General features: G+C 33.5%; 1 protein-coding gene across 1 annotated transcript; it reads left to right on the top strand.

Moving 5' to 3' along the window:
* The first annotated feature begins 690 nt into the window (after positions 1-690).
* LOC112715563 (cellulose synthase A catalytic subunit 1 [UDP-forming]) lies at positions 691-6,495 on the top strand. Its single transcript, XM_025767331.3, has 7 exons — positions 691-875; positions 2,080-2,275; positions 2,362-2,561; positions 3,254-3,368; positions 4,822-5,002; positions 5,176-5,332; positions 6,172-6,495. Exons 1-7 carry the CDS (start codon positions 804-806, stop codon positions 6,229-6,231), a joined length of 981 nt encoding a protein of 326 aa, XP_025623116.1. The 5' UTR covers positions 691-803; the 3' UTR covers positions 6,232-6,495.
* Positions 6,496-17,740: the final 11,245 nt, after the last annotated feature.

Here is a 17,740-nt window from a genome sequence, read left to right on the forward strand (position 1 = left end):
AAAAAAATTTATATTATAAAATTTAAAAATAACATATCTAAAAGAATAATAGTCATAATACATAAATTGAGGTAATAATTTAAATTTTTATAAAATTAATTTAATTAAATACTAATATTAAAACTAAATTATTTAAATAATATCTAAACTATTTTAGTTCTTAGACACATATAAATTAGAATCATTTTCATAATAATATATACTCAACTGAAATAATGTTATTAGTGTAAATACAAATTATTATTTTATTAAATAAATTTTATCATCTGTTATTTATGTAATATAACAAAATATAAAATAACTACACTGAAAAACTAAATTAATTTTTATTTTTATTAATAGTATTACATCAATATACCCTTGATAGTTTCTGAAAAAAAATTACAATAGGTTATAAAAGTGTTTTTATTACGAAAATCTTTTTTCTTTGAATTTTATACTGCAGTGACCCCACGCATAATTCCCATAAACACATCTGCCAGTAAGTGACATGTGGTCCCCACTGAATTTTACACTCCACTGCATTCCTCGTCCGTCCGATACATAACGAATCCAACGGCTTACAATCCTCCACGATCTCACATATCAGCCTTTGATTAACTAGGTTCTACATGGCTGGCGTTCCTCCACGATGACCACTTTTCCACCATAAGATCCTGAATCATCCAACGGCTAATATTTTTGCATAGAACCTAAGAACATGGCAGCGAAGCAAACAACACTACAACAGCAACAAGTAACAACAATTCAAGGGAGGGAGTGACTGTTGAGTTGGCTGAACAGTTTGGGAAAAAAATAAAAGAATGGATCAAAGTGGTGGAATTGCGACTGGGCCGCGCGATGTCCTAGGAGTTAGGAGCGGTTCCGACATTGGGGTTAGTATCGTATCCTTTTTTGTGTTAAAAAAATTAAAAAAAAAAAAATCAGCTTCTGTGTTATCCGTTTACGCAAATGATATAGATAATTTTGTTTTCAAAATTTTAATTTGCCAACTTTTCGTTTTTTGTTCATAAGATTCTGGACGATCACAATGTTGTTTTCGTTTTGATTTGTTTAGTTTTGTATTTACTTATTCTGCATCAGTCTGTGTGTATGAATGGTTTTTCTCCCAAAGTTCCGTTATCTGTTCTTGAAGTTTTTTAAATAAATAAAAGAATTTCGTTAAGACAAGAATAATACAAGATAGAGGATAAGAGTTTTTCTTTACAAGTGCAAAAAACAACCACGAGATTAATCGGTTTAGCATAGATTTTCAATCTCTCAACAAGCCTATAAAGATTATGAAAGATCACAAACTTTACATCAAATGGATACAGCATGTCTAATCCTATCACATAACACTTGCTTTTATGAAACATCCATGCTACGTTTACACACAAAAAATCAGCCACCAGATCGTCCCCCCTCACTGGTATAAAATTCATGCTAAAATACAAAATATATATTGAACATGTATGAAACAACACATGTATTTATACACAAATACATAGTGACCAAATACTCCAAGTAGTGGTGTATACTGCACAGTGGCACAATGTTATTGCCTCTTTCCTCCTTCCAAAACCAACAAACATAATCAATAGGGAACAGATCTCTAGTTATAGAGATAAGTGATGAAATCAAGTGAGCAAGATCTCGCGTTAGAATCCAGTTAACCAGGATGATATGTTCTTGCAATTGAAATGGGAGATGGAAGTTGTAGTCTGTATAGTTATAGAGATATAGAGATTTCACATCAGTGCTCTTTATTTATTCATTTCCCCTTCCAATTGAAGGGAATTCTAATTTCTATATGCTGCAAAATACTTTCTTCTTTTGTTGGATTTGTCAGTGGAAAATGTCTTGGAAAACTCTTTTAGTTCAGTTTATCCAATGAAATTTACTTAATGATTGATTCTGTGTTCAACCAAGATTTTTCAAACATCAAGATTATGATAAAGGAGAACTTGTTTAATCTTAATAATGTTGGCCTTTGGCCATGTCACATTTTAATTTTTGACTTTAAATTTGGTACTTACATGCTTAATGTTTTCTAATATGATCCAATTCTAACGTGTAATTGATATACCTTACTTGTAGTGTAAACCCTTGAAGAATTTGAATGGTAAAATCTGTCAGATATGTGGCGATACTGTTGGATTAACAGCCACCGGTGATGTTTTTGTTGCTTGCCAAGAATGTTCCTTCCCACTTTGTCACCGTTGCTATGAATGTGAGTGCGAGAATGGGAACCAATCTTGCCCCCAGTGCAAGACCAGATACAATAGTCACAAAGGTGCTAGCTTGTGCATAATACATTATTTTATTGTTACACCTTTGGGTCCTGAAATGAATTTTAACAGACATGAATCTTGTTTTCAGATAGTTCCCATTTGGAGGTAGATGAGGATGATTATGAAGATGATGATGATGTTGATGATATAGAGAATGAGGTAAATTATGGAGAAGGAAACATTAACAAAGCAGGGATGCAATGGGAAGAAGATGCTGATCTCTCTTCTTCGTCGGGACATGATTCTCGGATGCCAAATTCAAATCTCCATATCACAAATGGGCAGCCGGTAATGTAATAAACTTGTTTTTGATATTTTCAACTTGAGTATGCTAGTAAGTTTGTATTTGATAAAAAAAAAAAATTGAAGTATGAAATAGAAAAAGAAAAATTCATGCTATTTTTGATATTCTCAACTTGAGTATGCTTGTAACTCAAATTCTTTGAGACTCATAAACTTTCAAGATCTTCCGCCACGTTTTCTCTCATTTTGTTCTTGTGCTTTACATTCTCTCTTAAGAGTTTATTTATGAAGCCTTGTGAGTTTGGTAAGGTTGCTTCTTACTTCTATTTGTTCTGCTGCCTTTAATTTTGTACTTGATGTAGAAGTCAATATTTAAAGAATGCTCAGTGAAATAAGTGATTGTATGTGTAAGGAAATAATATAAATCAAGTCTTTATTGTTATTCATTTAGATATGAACTCTATTTATGTTTTCATATATATATAATCCAATGGCACTTGTGCTTTCCTTTTCTTGGTTAACATTGTGTTAGATAGGCATTAGAGATCAGCGAGCCACATTTTAGAATATGTTCGCCACCTTTACTTTTTCTCTGCAATGTTCTATTGATCATGATCATGAACTACGCTGATAGAAACAACAAATAGTTTGAAAACAACCCTCTACACGTATTTGATGCTTTTGCATTGATTTACTAAAATGAACAAACAACAAATTAATCTCTTTTGTATCGTCAGCTATCTGGTGAAAAACCGTGTGCTACTCCTGATACAAAATCTGTTCAAGCTACATCTGGTCCTTTGGGTCCATCCAAGGCTAACTCACTTTCCTACACCGATTCAAAGCAGCCAGGTATCAAAAGTTTACCTGATGTGATGGTAGTATGCCAAACTTTATTGTTTTTTGGAATATTCAATTGAACATTTCTATCATTGCAGTTTAAGTTACTGTTGTCAACCCACCAAAGGACAAAAAGATGATTCAGGTCCCTTAATTTTGAAATAGAAGATAAAATCTTGTTTTTGCTGAAGCTACTAAAGACCTAATGTAATTCCTAAACCTATATATTATATACACAATTATACATCCACACTAAAACTAACCAAAGTATGGAATATTCTTCTTCACTGTCCAAGTTTAAGAAAAATTAATTGTGATTTTTGATGCAAGAATTGAGGCGTTATTACCTTTAGTGGTTTATACATTCTTCTTTTTATATATGTTAATAGTTTACTAGATTCAGATAGAAGTTTTAGAAGCTTTTTGGTTTGAAAAATTTTGGAAATTCATATTAGTTACATGTCATGCTTGGGACGAGTAGGTTATGAATGGATATTAGGAAAGGTGGGATTTGAGAGGCAATATCGAGAACTACTATACAAGTTTTCAACTTTTGGGTATTGATGGAATTATGGCATTGTCCTTATTCTTTCAACTTTGTAGAGAATTAGGGCTCATTGCTATCATTATTCAAGAATTCCAGTGTGGTGAGCATTTTCTAAACCAATTATATCATACTCCTACCGAAGTGTTGGCCAACACAGTATTTTCCCAATTTACCAATACATGTTTTATGGAAGATAGTCCAATAACGGTTGAACTTTAGATCATCCTTTGATTAAGCGGATTTCTCTAGGCTTTACATTTGAACTCATCTGGTGTTTTTCTCACTGTCAAAGGTCAAAAGTTTCAACAGCCATAATCACTGTCAGATTCCTTCCGTCAATTCTCGCTTTTATTAAGGTGCTCTCTTTTTCTTCATAAAAAAGTTTCATCAATTTGAAATGTTAATCTGCTAGGTGTCCTAATATTAATACTATTGCTGTAATTTAATATCAAATTAGAAAAGGGACTGTTATGACGTTGTGCATGAGATAATACCTCGCAACCAAATCTTTCATTTTGTTAGTAATACAAAATTACAGATTATTAAATGTCTTTCCTTCTTTATCTGATATTAAGGTTCCTAACTTGCAGTTCATAGTTTAATTAACAAGTATTGGTGGTAGGAAACCAAATCTTTGTGGCAGTATGCTATATACATCACTATTTGGTGTTGGTGGTAGCATTATATACTCGAGCAATTCCTCTCTTAGATATGTTGAGGAGTTGAAAAATTCTGTCACGTTGAGAATTTTTTTACCCTTTTGTTGTTCTTGTAAAGGGGAATCCGGTCATATTATTCATGTAATCCCTTTTGCTGCCAGAGTTCATTGAATGAATGCATTCTTGCTGTTGTGTTGTTTCCATATATATAGAAATAATTTGGTCATCTTGATTTTTCCCCCTTTTTCACATGATCCAGGTCTTGAGAGTGATGAAGAGGTCAGAAGAGTGCCAGAGATCGGAGGTGAATCTGCTGGACCTTCAGCTTCCCGTCCAGGCGCCGGTCCAACTGGTGGGCAAGAACGTGGTCAGGGGACTGGTGATGGTCAACGGAAGAGAGGCAGAAGCCTGGCGGACAAAGAAAACAAACGGCTAAAGAGGTAATGTTTGTGTAAGGTTGGTGATATGGGGAAACAATAACTGATTTTTCTAACTAGAAAAGAATACCAATCTTTCATCTATTCGTGGTTACTTTCTTTTGCTTTTTCTCTTGTTTTGTTTTGTTGCATTTCTAATTGTTTCTTTCGTTGGTGGGCTATGAAAATGGAAATAGGCTACTGAGGAACAGAGTGTCAGCTCAACAAGCAAGGGAGAGGAAAAAGGCATATTTGATCGATTTGGAAACCAGAGTCAAAGACTTGGAGAAGAAGAACTCAGAGCTCAAAGAGAGGCTTTCCACTTTGCAGAATGAGAATCAAATGCTAAGACAAGTATGTCAGTATTGCATATTTATTATACCATGTCATTGTGAGTTGTTCTATATATTCTCATCACCATTGTGATATTCATTTGTTTATGGAGGCATAGACATAGAAACAATTTTGTTTTTCTTTTTCTTTTTTTGAATGAGAGACAAAATTCTTGTATTTTCTATACTTCCTAATAGTGGCAGAAAATATCTGTCACTGTTTCTCTATCTCTTTCTTTCCATCTCTTTCTTTTTTTCCAGTTTTTTTTTGTTTCTTTTTGTTCATCTTAGAGACAAAATGCAAACGCAACTTTGCATTCTGTCTAAAGCATTAAACACAGTCATGATTTATGCTTTCTTTTATAGCTTCATCTGCTGACAAAATAAAAGCTGCAAAACAATTTAAGGCATCCTCATAGCTTCTCTTTATCTATTGTTTCTGTGGATATATACTTTAGTGAAAGAATGTAAAGGATATTTGCGTGATCTCTTCGATAGTTTACAATCTTTAGGATCAGTTTGGATAGGAATTTATGTAGATGAAATGAGATCGAACTTTTAGCAAATGACCGTATATCTTCGGTTTACTGAACAATACATTACTCGGAGAATGGGTGGTGGAAATTGCCATACATTATGGATCTTTAAGCATCATGCTAAGAAGCCTGTTGTCTTTCCCATATTATGTCAAAGTAAATTGCTCATCTTTATGTGTTTGGTTCTTATTTATTTGATCCTATATGTTTGCAAACTTTACATGTTACGTTTCACTCCTCTGTGGCTGCTGATGAATTTGATTTTCTACAAAAATATATAGCTTTGGTTTTGTAAGTTGTAACTTTGTGTGATTGCTTTTTGCAGATATTAAAGAATACAACAGCTAGCAGGAGAGGGAGCAACAGTGGTACAAATGCTGAATGAACTTGAGCAAATACAGCAGAGAGAGAGAGAGAGAGAGAGAGAGAGAGAGAGAGAGAAGTTAGGAAAAACAGAAAGAGGGGGGGGGGGGGGGGTATGAACAACAAGAGATAAACAAGAGAAGTTAATTCTAATGATTCTTTGTAAGGCACACTGAAGTACCAAAATTACCAACTGAACGATCATGTATACTCATGGAAGATAAAAAACCGTCCGAGAATGTTTTGATTTGTTTAACAAGTTTACTCAAAAGGGACATTTCTGTTAGGAACATGAGTTTCTATTCTTCAATAGGTTTGATACTGTGACATGATCGGTAATTTTGGTACTTAAATTGATTTGTTGGAGCATAAAACGGCTTGACAAGCTGGCGAGTTCCCACCAATCGAATATGAATCTAATCAAAAATATATTTTTCTTTATCATTTTATGTTATTGTAAGTTATAACCTTTAATTCTATACCCAAAAATTATTATATCTAATTTTAAGTTACTGTGACTTTTAATAACTGATTTCTATATTATTCAACTATAATGATGCTAAATCATCTTCAAATTTAGTACTTTTCATGTTGTTCTAGGGCATTTCTTCTCTATTATGAAAGAACGAGATTAATTTATTTTGGTGTAGTTACTAGTTAGGATACCATCCAAAACCAAGCAAATGAATTGTTTTCCAACTTTTAGTAATTATTTTAAATAAAAACATTGATTTTTTTTATTAGAATTTTCGACTTTTACTCTTACTAAATACTAGTGTATGTAGCCTGGTTAGTGCTTGGGCCTAAAGAGAGAACTTGATTTAACGGATTGAGTCCAAATAAATTCAAACGAAGCTAATGAATCAAATTACAAGAAAAATAAAAAGAGCGTTCACAATTGTTAAATAAAAAAAAAAGGCATTCACAATGTCGCTTTTAAATTTTGGTGTTGACTTTCAATCGTATTTTCAAATAATGTAGAGATTTGATATTTTTTTTATTTTTTTCAAAACATGTAAATCTGGGGTTAGATTTGAGATTTTTATTTTAATTTTTTTAACATATATATCTGATCCTCAAATTTGTATTTTAGTATTAAAGAATTTTAAATGTTTAATTCGGACCCTAAATTTTGTATTCGAGACAAAACTGAGTCTCTACTATGTTCATCACCTTCATCATGCCATAAATCAAACTTTAGGTTTTGTATCCCAAACAAAACTTAGCCTTTTATTTGTAAATTCTAATTTTAAAAAAATTATCTCCATATTTATTCCAAGAGTTACCTGAAACAGTGATTTATGCTTGAACATGAGATCTAGACTCCATCTGAGGCAGCAACCGACTTGTTCTGGTGCCGAGGTTCCGCCGTACAAGTTCCTCGTGAAGAGGTGAGGGTGGTACCTGCAAGAGACTCTGATACTTAAGTTAGCAAGGGATTTAAGCAGATTTTTAGTAGATTAGGACTTAAATATACTTAAGAGTTGTCAGTATATTTATATAGAGTAGATAACCACCTTTCAGAGTAGTTCTACCTTTGTTGGTCGATAATCGTTCCCTTTATCTTAGGAGTTTGTTGAGATCTATCTTATAGATGAGATAGAGATAATAGGAAATATTTAAGGAGGTAGTTACTTATTTGAATAAGCAGGACTGGACCTCCTTGTCGTACCCGACCTCTTATAAGGTTGGGCAAGTAGAAAAGACCACCCTTTTTTGGGTGGGCCTTTATCCTTGTTGGCTCTGGCTTTATGTTTTTTGGTTAGGGTATGAACAGTGCCCCTGCTTGAGCCCGAGCTTTTATAAGGTCGAATTGGAGCATTTGTAGCTTCAGTTTCCTTCGTCGGGTACTCCGCCTTCAAGAGGTCGGGTACTCAACGTGTTTCAAAATTTTTGAAACATTGCGCTACTTGATGATGTGGCATACGTTATGCCATACTTTCGTTGGGATCTGTGCGTGACATTAAAAAGGAGTGTGGAATCTCTCTTTTGTCCCTTATGTCTTCTAAATGCTTCACCTTTTTCATCTTCTTTTTTTTTCCGTTTTTGAAATGTTTGCTTTCTCTCCTCCTTTTACTTTCTTTGTTCTTCCTTCATGTAATTGTTCCCTAGTTCAAGATTTCATTAGCTTGAGGCTTTAGAGGATTTTTGTTCATTCTTTGGAGAGGATCGTTCGTGTATTGCTATTTGAACTGCCCTTGTTTTTGCGCTCCTTCAAGGTTGGTTCTTTATTTCATTTTTTCGTGTTTTCTACTTTATTTCAGCGTTCTGGGTAGTATGTTTGTTTCGAATGAATGATAGTTTTGAAATATTGCTGTGGTAACGGAATTGTATTTCTTTCTTTGAATATTTGTTGTCGCTGTGAACATTGATGTAGTTTTCTATTGTGTTGTCCCCAAATGGTGCCACTTTATATATTTGAAAGTGGTACCATTTCTGTATTTGACAATGTATTGAGAAATTGTAAAACTTGTACCTTTTATGTTGTTGACAACAACCAGACTTCCTTTGATTGGTACTCGAGTTCCTTTTGTGATGATTTCTTTGTTTGTTGCATTGTAGGTATAGCTTTTATGTCTCGATCTATAATTCACAATATGTCAACCAAAGTTCTATTCGACCTGACCTGGGTAGATATAACTAGGGGTGGGCATGGTTTGGATTTTAAAAATCTAAACTGGATCTACTTCAGAACCAATTTTGTGGTTCATGAAACTAAACTGGAACTGGATTGAAGAGAGAAACCGATTCTAAACCGGTTTGAAAAAACAAAAATCAATTTTAAACCGGTTTTAGAATTTAAATTTATTTTTTTAATCCAGTTTTAAAACCAGATTTTTTAACCAAAAATCCAGTTTTAAAACCAGTTTTTTCAACTAAAAATTCAGTTTTAAAACTAGTTTTTTAAAATCCAATTTCCAAACCAGATTTTTTATAAATTTTGTAAGTTATATAGGTACAGAGCATTATATTCAAGCATAGTTCATATGATCTCATAACATATAGAAATGAAAGAATAAATTTAAACCACAAGTTCATGAACATAATTGCATATAAACAATCATCCTGCCTAGTTAGCACTTAATTTATGAAAAGATTAGCACTATGAAACTACATCTTAGAGAAGTTTAAGAGCAACCTAATACTATTTAATAATAAGTAGATTCATTGTCTACTTTACATCAATTATCAAAAGTGTATATTTCCCCACTTGTATTTTTTCCACCTTACATAATTATAGATCTCATGAAAGTTAAACACAACAATTTGGATCCCATTCCAACTAGACAAAATATTTCAAATTTTAAAATGGTACAACTTTAAGATCACGAACTTGGGTAATTTCAATGTCAAATTCCACACAAAAAATTACTTATATAGTTCACCATGGTTAACTTGGTCCAAGCATATGGTACATGTTAGCTCATCTTCCAGGCCTTGGTTATTTCCCTCGGCTCCTTTGCAGGTTTGCTTATTCTGATCGGAACATATGAGTTAGAAAAACTATGAAGGGTAGGATTGGTGGAAGCAGTTCATTCCCTCTTGATAGAAAAAAATCACATTAAAGTATTCTAAAATTTAAAAGCATACAGAAAAAACAATGTCACTATCCATATTTAATCAGAGAAGAATGTAGCACATCAAGAAGGAAGCTTTTCAACTCACAAATCAATAGAGGGCGCATCACCATAGGGATAACATTATACATTTGCAGTCTATATGCCATGTATGATTGCCTATGACATTTTATGATCTCAATGTAAAGTCTCACAAATCATGCCTAATTTTTAAAGCCAAAGAGAAATTATGTTGGAAGACCAATACCACTTATGTTCATGGAAATGCAAGCCAAAAATACAGAATTCAATATAAAATATCATTATCATTATCTTCCCATCTATAAAGTATCTAGCAAGATTCTTGGTATTGATACTAGGCCATAATGGTGCTATTTAGAGGCAATAATATACATTAAGAACCACTATTAAATTTTGAAACTAACAACAAAGAGTAGAAGCAAGCAATCACATCACAATATTATCAATTAATAGCTGCTTTATTACTCAAATGATGATGAACAAAACAGAAGGATAACCAGAGATATCTACCTCAGCAGCACCCGAAGAGGATCCCAACCCTGCTGAGCAATCCCTGTGAGCATTAAAAAATTTGCATCAGTAAATAACTAAATATTTAGCATATCAATTTTAAACTTCAAGAAAACTTAGATTCAGAAGCATCATTGTGGCATGTTCTTTTCTACCTGTTTCAAGATTCATAGCCACCTACGATTTAAAAAAAAAACAAACATGGTGATCTCAAATTCACTCAAGGGTGAACTAACTGTCCAACCCTCTTGAAAATGAATGAAAGTAGAATCCAAAAATTTACACAGGTAAAGAAAGTCTTTCACACACAATAAAAATATTTTAGAAAACCAACACAACTCAGTGAACTCACTTTGTTGGAACTGCAACTTTATAGTTGTGAACGGGTAAGGCATTTATAGTAAGAAGAAGGAGAAAGGCGTGGTACTAACCCTGTGAGGCTGTGAGCCATAGGCAAGAAGCACGAGCAGAGGTGAATAGAAAGCAAAAGAACTGGAAGCCCACACCTGTGACGGCGAGTTGACGACGGTGAAGATGACGGCGGAGAAGACCAAAGGCAGAAGAAGAGAAACAAAGGTGAGGCCCGTTCAACGTTGAATGAGACAATAGGGTGCCAGTGCCAGTTGCCTACTCCGGTGCCGACTGCGGTGGAGACTACCCGGTCGAAGGAGAAGGAGAATAGGACTAGATTTCAGAATTTGTGCGAGTTAAGTGTGAACTGGTTCACCGAATCAGAAATTTAGAATTAGGATTTTTTTGAGATTTGGATCTTAATTTGGATCTGAATCTGGATTCGGATTTAAAACTATTTAAATGGATTGGATTAAAAATCATATTATAAAATAAATTTAATTTGGTTTGGATTTTTTGTTTAAAATTGGTTTTTTTAATGGTTTGGTTTAAAATCCAAAATTTGGATTTTTTTTGCCCACCCCTAGATATAATTGTCCTTACTCCCATCTCTGTAATTGATAGAGAGTATGCTAAACAATTTCGTAGACATCACAGGCTGTGTGTAAATTGGGAGGATGAGAGAAATTATGAGATGATTGTTGCTGATCCCGAGGAGAGGGTATATTTTCTTGAACTTGATACGTTGAAACGCCACTTCTTTTATGCCTATGATTGCTTTTTACAAAGCTAGATATCCGCTTTTCTTTTTCCAATTTCGAGATTGATGTCTTCTGGACTTGTAATGTCGCTCCTACCCAACTGCACCCTAATTCTTGGAGTTTTTTGAAAATATACTAGCTGCTGTGTCGGGAGCTTGATGTCCGACCTTCTCTGAAGGTCTTCTTTAACTCTTTATTCTTACTAATCCTTTCAGTTCTAATTCCAAAAATAAGGTTGGATTTCTTTCCAGACTGTTGAGGGAGAAAGGTTTTTGCTATTTTTTACAAGTCTTTCCATGATTTTAGGAATTATTTATTCAAAATCTGAGCTGTTGAGAATGTCCGACTTTTCTTTTTTAATGAGAACGATGAACCCTGTTTTTCTTTATACTGGAAAGAGGAACCTGTGATAGTTAAGTACAATTTGGATGATTTAGACGAGCTCGAACAAAGCGTAGTTGGCCTGTTCCAAGAGTGTTAGGGTCGTGCTTCCTATTTGGACACCAAGAAATTTATAGGGAACCCCAACCAACTCCAATCTGAGTTAGGTAGCCTTCTTTCTATTTTCTTTTGAGGTGCCGTTAATCCTACATTTGATGCCTGACGTTGTTTTTGATTCTTTGATGTTATGCAAAAAAAAAAAGATGGCTCCTAAATCGGCCGCAACAAAAAAATTACGGATTATGAGGAAGAGTGTTGTTGCTCGCAATCTTCAACTGCAAGAGGCCAGTGGGTTGGTCTCGCCTTCCAATTCAGACTCGGGCGCCTCTGCTTCCGTGAAGATTACACCTGACCCAGGTCCTCAACTAATTTCCTCGACCTCGGAGAAACTAATACCTCCTCCCTCTAAGCAAGTAAACCATCCGCCCCTCCTCAAATCCTAAGCCGGCCTCCATGAAGCGCAAGATGTCGAGCTCGGGCATCTACGAACAAGGTTTTGATGCCTTATCCTGGAAGGAGAAGCACATATTTTCTCATAGTATTATAAGTAGGATGATGTGGCTATAGAATCTCACCTCCAGATTATGTCCCAAGGAGAGGCTCAGACGGCTGGGCTCTGCGTGGCCTTGTTGAAAAAGACCCCCTTAGGCACAATTCAGAGCACTTTGGCTAATTTGCAGGCTGAGGTGGCGTCTTTAAGGGGGATGAAGAAAGAATTAGAGGCTAAGAAAGAGATACTGGTGTCCGATCTGTCTAAAGCCTAGAAAAAGGTTAAACAATGTGAGGCAGCTTTGGCTATAGCTAAGGGCTTAAAAATATTGAGAAGATATTGAGAAGTTATGACTAATCTTAATGCATGTTTGTAAATATTACTAAGTTTTTTGTTCTTGAAATCTTAGATATGTCAATAAATTTTTTGAAATCTATAACAACTGGTACCTGAGGTAGTGAAATTAACAAAAATAGAACAGCAAGACAATAAAAGAGTGAAGCAAGATGATTTCACTGAATTTATTGATATAGAAGAAATGAAATATAACGAGGAAAAGATAGTGGTTGTGAATCTATGATGGTAAGAGTCAGCCTCACTCTCCTAGCCTAGCCTTAATTCTTTTCACAAGTCTGTATCCCCTCTCCTTATTTTTGCTACTACTTATACTCTCCTCACTCCAATTATAAAAATCGTTAGCCCTCTCCTTATTTTTTGCTACTACTTATACTCTCTTCACTCCAATCATGAGAATTGTTAGAATCATCCCAACTAACCATATCTTACGTTTTTTCCACTAACATTGTCATTATTCTCTTTTTTTTTGTCTTTCTTATTCTACCTAGGGTTGGAAGTGAGTCAAGCTGAGACGAGTGAGACCAAGCTCAAGTTCGACTCACAAAATTCGAGTTTGGCTCACAGCTCACCTCATTAACAATCGAGTCTGTTTCTTAAGCTCAAATTCAGCTCACTGAAATCTCACGAGCTGACTCAAATAATAGGAACATAATCTATAATTTTATGTATTTTAAAAATATTTAAAAAGATTAATTTTATATATTTTTTATCTATCAATAAATTATAAATTTTTTGTTTATGTCCTACATCAAAATTATATATAAAAAATAAATATAAAATTTTAAATAATTAAGATCATTAATATATATATATATATATTATATAATATTAAAAGTATAGATTAAATGCATATAGGATATGTGTGTGTGTGTGTGTGTCTATATATATATAAAATCGAGCCAGCTCATGAGCTAATGAGCTGAGCTTATCCAAACTCGAACTCGACTCATTTAATTTATGAGCTCACTTTCAAGCTCAAGCTTGACTAACCAGCTCACGAGTTTAGCATATCGAGCTACGAGTCGAGCTCGAGCTGGTTTGACTTATTTCCAACCCTAATTCTATCCTCCACTCTCTTTTTTCTACTGTAATGTAAGAGCAGATAACAATACTCCCTCTTGAAGATACTCCTTGTCCTCAAGGTGGAAAGAGAAAAAAGCCACTTGAATTGCTGTTGCCAATTTCCAAGTGTTCTCAAATTCCGGTAGATGTTTCTATTTAATCAGCACTTCCAGTTGATTATGATTAATTGTGCAGATAGGCAACACCTCTTACGGCACTGTTTGCACTTCATAATCCTCATATAGCACCTCCAGGAGGGGTTGAATAGATATGTCTGACTACACACTCCTCTTTAGTAGTAAGATATGAAAATCGAGTGCACTCTGGAACCTTTCGACAATTGCAACTGATAAGCTACCTTTCCAATCCTTTCCAACACCTCAAATTGGCCATAAAAGCGGGGGCTCAACTTTTGATTACTTCTTTTGGCAAAGAAAATGACGTCTTTGAGCTCTATCATGTCATATATCTACAAAGAAACCGTTTACGTATAGATCCTGTTTGATTACTTCATGGATGGTCTTCCTAAGTCTTTCTCTACCTTTCATTCCTTGCCCATCTTCCATCTCATCCACCTTTCTGATTGGGTGCTTTGTCGGTCTTCTTCTCACAAGTCCAAATCACCTGAGATGCAATTTTACCATCTTTTCTACAATAGGTGTTACTTCAACTCTTTCTCTTATATCTTCGTTCCTTATTCTATCTAATCATGTATGACCACTCATCTATCTCAACATCTTCATCTCCGTCACATTTAACTTATGTTCGTGCTCTTTTTTGACCGTCCAACACTCTGTACCATAAAGTATAGCCGGTTTGATAGCAGTGTGATAGAATTTACCTTTAAGTTTTAAAGACACTTTTTTGTCACATATAAAATCAGACGCACTCTGTCATTTTGACCAACCTGCTTGAATCATATGATTTAGATCTTGTTCAATCTCTCCATTATCCTGTATGATGTACTCAAGATATTTAAAACTTTTAACCTTTCATAAAATATTATTTTCAATTTTCACCTCTGTATTAGGGTTTATAAGGTCGTATCTTCAAGAAAATCTTGTCCCCAACTAAAAACTCCTTTTCTCTTCGGCTTTTATCCGCATGGTGCTTCATGCTTTCTTGAGCACGTGCGGAATGTGCCTTTTTCTCATCTAACATCTTGTTTCTGTCCTCCATCAATACCTTAACAACCTCCACAGTTACCTCGCCACCTCCCCGCAAAAGTGTGGGAGGGTCTTGTCCATATAGAGCTTTAAAGGGAGTCATTCTAATGGAATTGTGATAATTAGTATTGTACTAATACTCTACCCAATGGAGTCATTTAGGCTACTGCTTCGATTTAGACCCTGTAAAACACCTCAAATAGGCTTTCACCCACTTTTTTATTATTTTACTTTGTCCGTCTGTCTACAGATGATATGCTTTTGAGGGTTGTGTCAACCGCTTTAAACATCTCTAACCAAAAAGTGATTATAAACAAACAATCTCTATCTGAGATAATTAAAAAGGAAAACCCATGAAGAGTGACAATTCTTTTGATAAATATTTCATCCATGTCCTTTGTTGAAAATGGATGAGAGAGCACAAAAAAATGAATGAATTTAGTCAGCTAATCAACTACTACCATAATAGTATCCTTGACTATTGCCTTTGGAAGTCCTCCAATAAAATTTTTAGTTACCTCTTTCCAAACATTTTCAAGTATAGGAAGAGGTTGTAGCAACCCTATTAGTGTCAAGGTAGAGTGTTTGTTTTACTGACACACATCCTACAATCGTACATAATTCGTAATTGTCTTTTTCATGCCTTCTAAAACAGCACAACCGCTAACCTCTTGAAAGTCTAGAAGCAACCTGAAGGTCCCCCATCATTGAATTGTAAAATTCCTGTAAAATCTATGGAATATATTGGGAGTTCTTTGAGAGAATCATCATCCTTTTATATAACAATCATCCTTTCACCAATTCATACCCCATTGGTGCTTTCTCACCTCGAAACAGTTTTTGCATAACCCCATAGTTTTTGAGCTTCCATCCAGTTCATTTGCAAGTCTTGAGCACTTGCTCTCATTGCAATCTGCAAAGTATTTTTGACTTATACTTTCTGTTTTTGGATTCAGAACAACATGACAAGTAGTTGATGACTTGATACACCCTGCCCATAAATCATTCAAAATGAGTATAAAATAAAAAATTATATTAGGAAATAATGCTCTATATATTCTTATGATGACATTGAATGCATTTCTATTTTTTACTTAATATTTTTTCAAAAATAGTTATATTATTTATTGTGCTTGATATGATAAGAAAAATAGAAATAAAAAAATAAATAAATATCATGTTTATTATTTAAATATAAGAATTGTTAAGGACGAGATATTTTTCTTATCAAAAATACAAACCTGTGATGTCGACCTAAATAACTTTGAGGCGATGAAAAATATTGAATCTGCATATAAAAATTAACCATACTCTTAATTAGTAATTGTTTCAGCCTTTAATTAACAAAAGAAAGTTAATTAATTATGGATTTAGTTAACATATAAGCTTAGAAAGTTTTAAATATTTTTATTTAATAGATATAAAATATATGCATTAAAAACTTTAATTTTTTATATTGGTGTTGGTGGTTCTATGTTGGCAAATCTAAAAATCAAGAAATAGGTTCATTTTCGAGGACGGCTTTGAGGAAATAGAACAAATTTTGGCGTCATCTCGCAACCTTCTTCAAGACATGCAAGTCCATGTACTCTAATTTTCTTATTCTGGTGTATTTCATCTTTTTATCTTAGTGCTTGGTATTTTAGCTTGAGCTGAGCTTTTGAGAGATCCCCAATTTATGTGTTTGTTGTTCTAATCATAGACAATGCCTATTTTATTCTTATGAATAAAATATTTTAATTTAAAAAAAATTAACTTTTTTTGTATTTTTAATAAAACTTTTTTAATTTATAATCTTAACATATATTTTTAGAGTACAAGATAGATAAATCCATTAATTATAACCTAACAAAACTTTGGACTCACCCGCTAATAAATCTTGATGACCTCGAATAATTTGTCTCAACTTTACCTGGATCTCCTGCATTAATATCTTGCACTCCTTGCCTGAAAGTATATTATAATTTTTTTTTTAATTTTTATAAGTTTATTTATCTTGTATCCTAAGTACATATGTTAAGATTATAAACTAAAAAAAATATTGAAAATACAAAAAATTTAGGTTTTTAATGCATTAAAATTGTTTTTGATTAGATGAAAAAAAATTAAAACCTTTTATTAATAATAAACTTATGATGCTCACTATGAACACATGTTAAGAACACATGTTAGTTTAACCTAAATTTTTATTGTTACAAAGATAAAATATACTTTTTTATCTTTAACTTTTTAATTTTAAAAATATCTTTAATATTTAATTTATTTTAATTTTATCTTTAATTTTTTTGATAAATTTTAATTTTATTCTTAATATTAATTTTTTGATAGTAAATATTTTTGTTTTTAATTTTACCCTTCTACCTTCCTCACCTTCTGCTTCATCGCTCTTTTTTTTTTCACCTAAGTTTTTACCCCACCGCCACTAATCCACCCGACTTCCCACCGTGCTCCACCACCTTACAACCACGGCATCCCACCGCACTACTATTACTCTCATCATTGCCACCTTCCCACCGTATTTCTCACCTTACTAATGCCATCTTTACTAATATCTTTGTAATGTAGTAATATAATATAATGATTATTTAATAATGATAATAATAATTTATTATATCAACTTTTGAAGTATATGTAAATTCAAAGTTGGGACCAGAACATTTGAGATAAAAGAAAATAAATGGAAGCAAAGGAATTAGAATGCAGTATTAACATTATCATCTATGGAGAAGTCTTTTGTCCACTTTATAAGGTTTTCAATATCAATTTATGTTTGCATGACAGGAAAGAAGGTAAA

This window comes from Arachis hypogaea, chromosome 10 (genome assembly GCF_003086295.3).
Source record: "Arachis hypogaea cultivar Tifrunner chromosome 10, arahy.Tifrunner.gnm2.J5K5, whole genome shotgun sequence".
NCBI classification, from domain to species: Eukaryota; Viridiplantae; Streptophyta; class Magnoliopsida; order Fabales; family Fabaceae; genus Arachis; species Arachis hypogaea.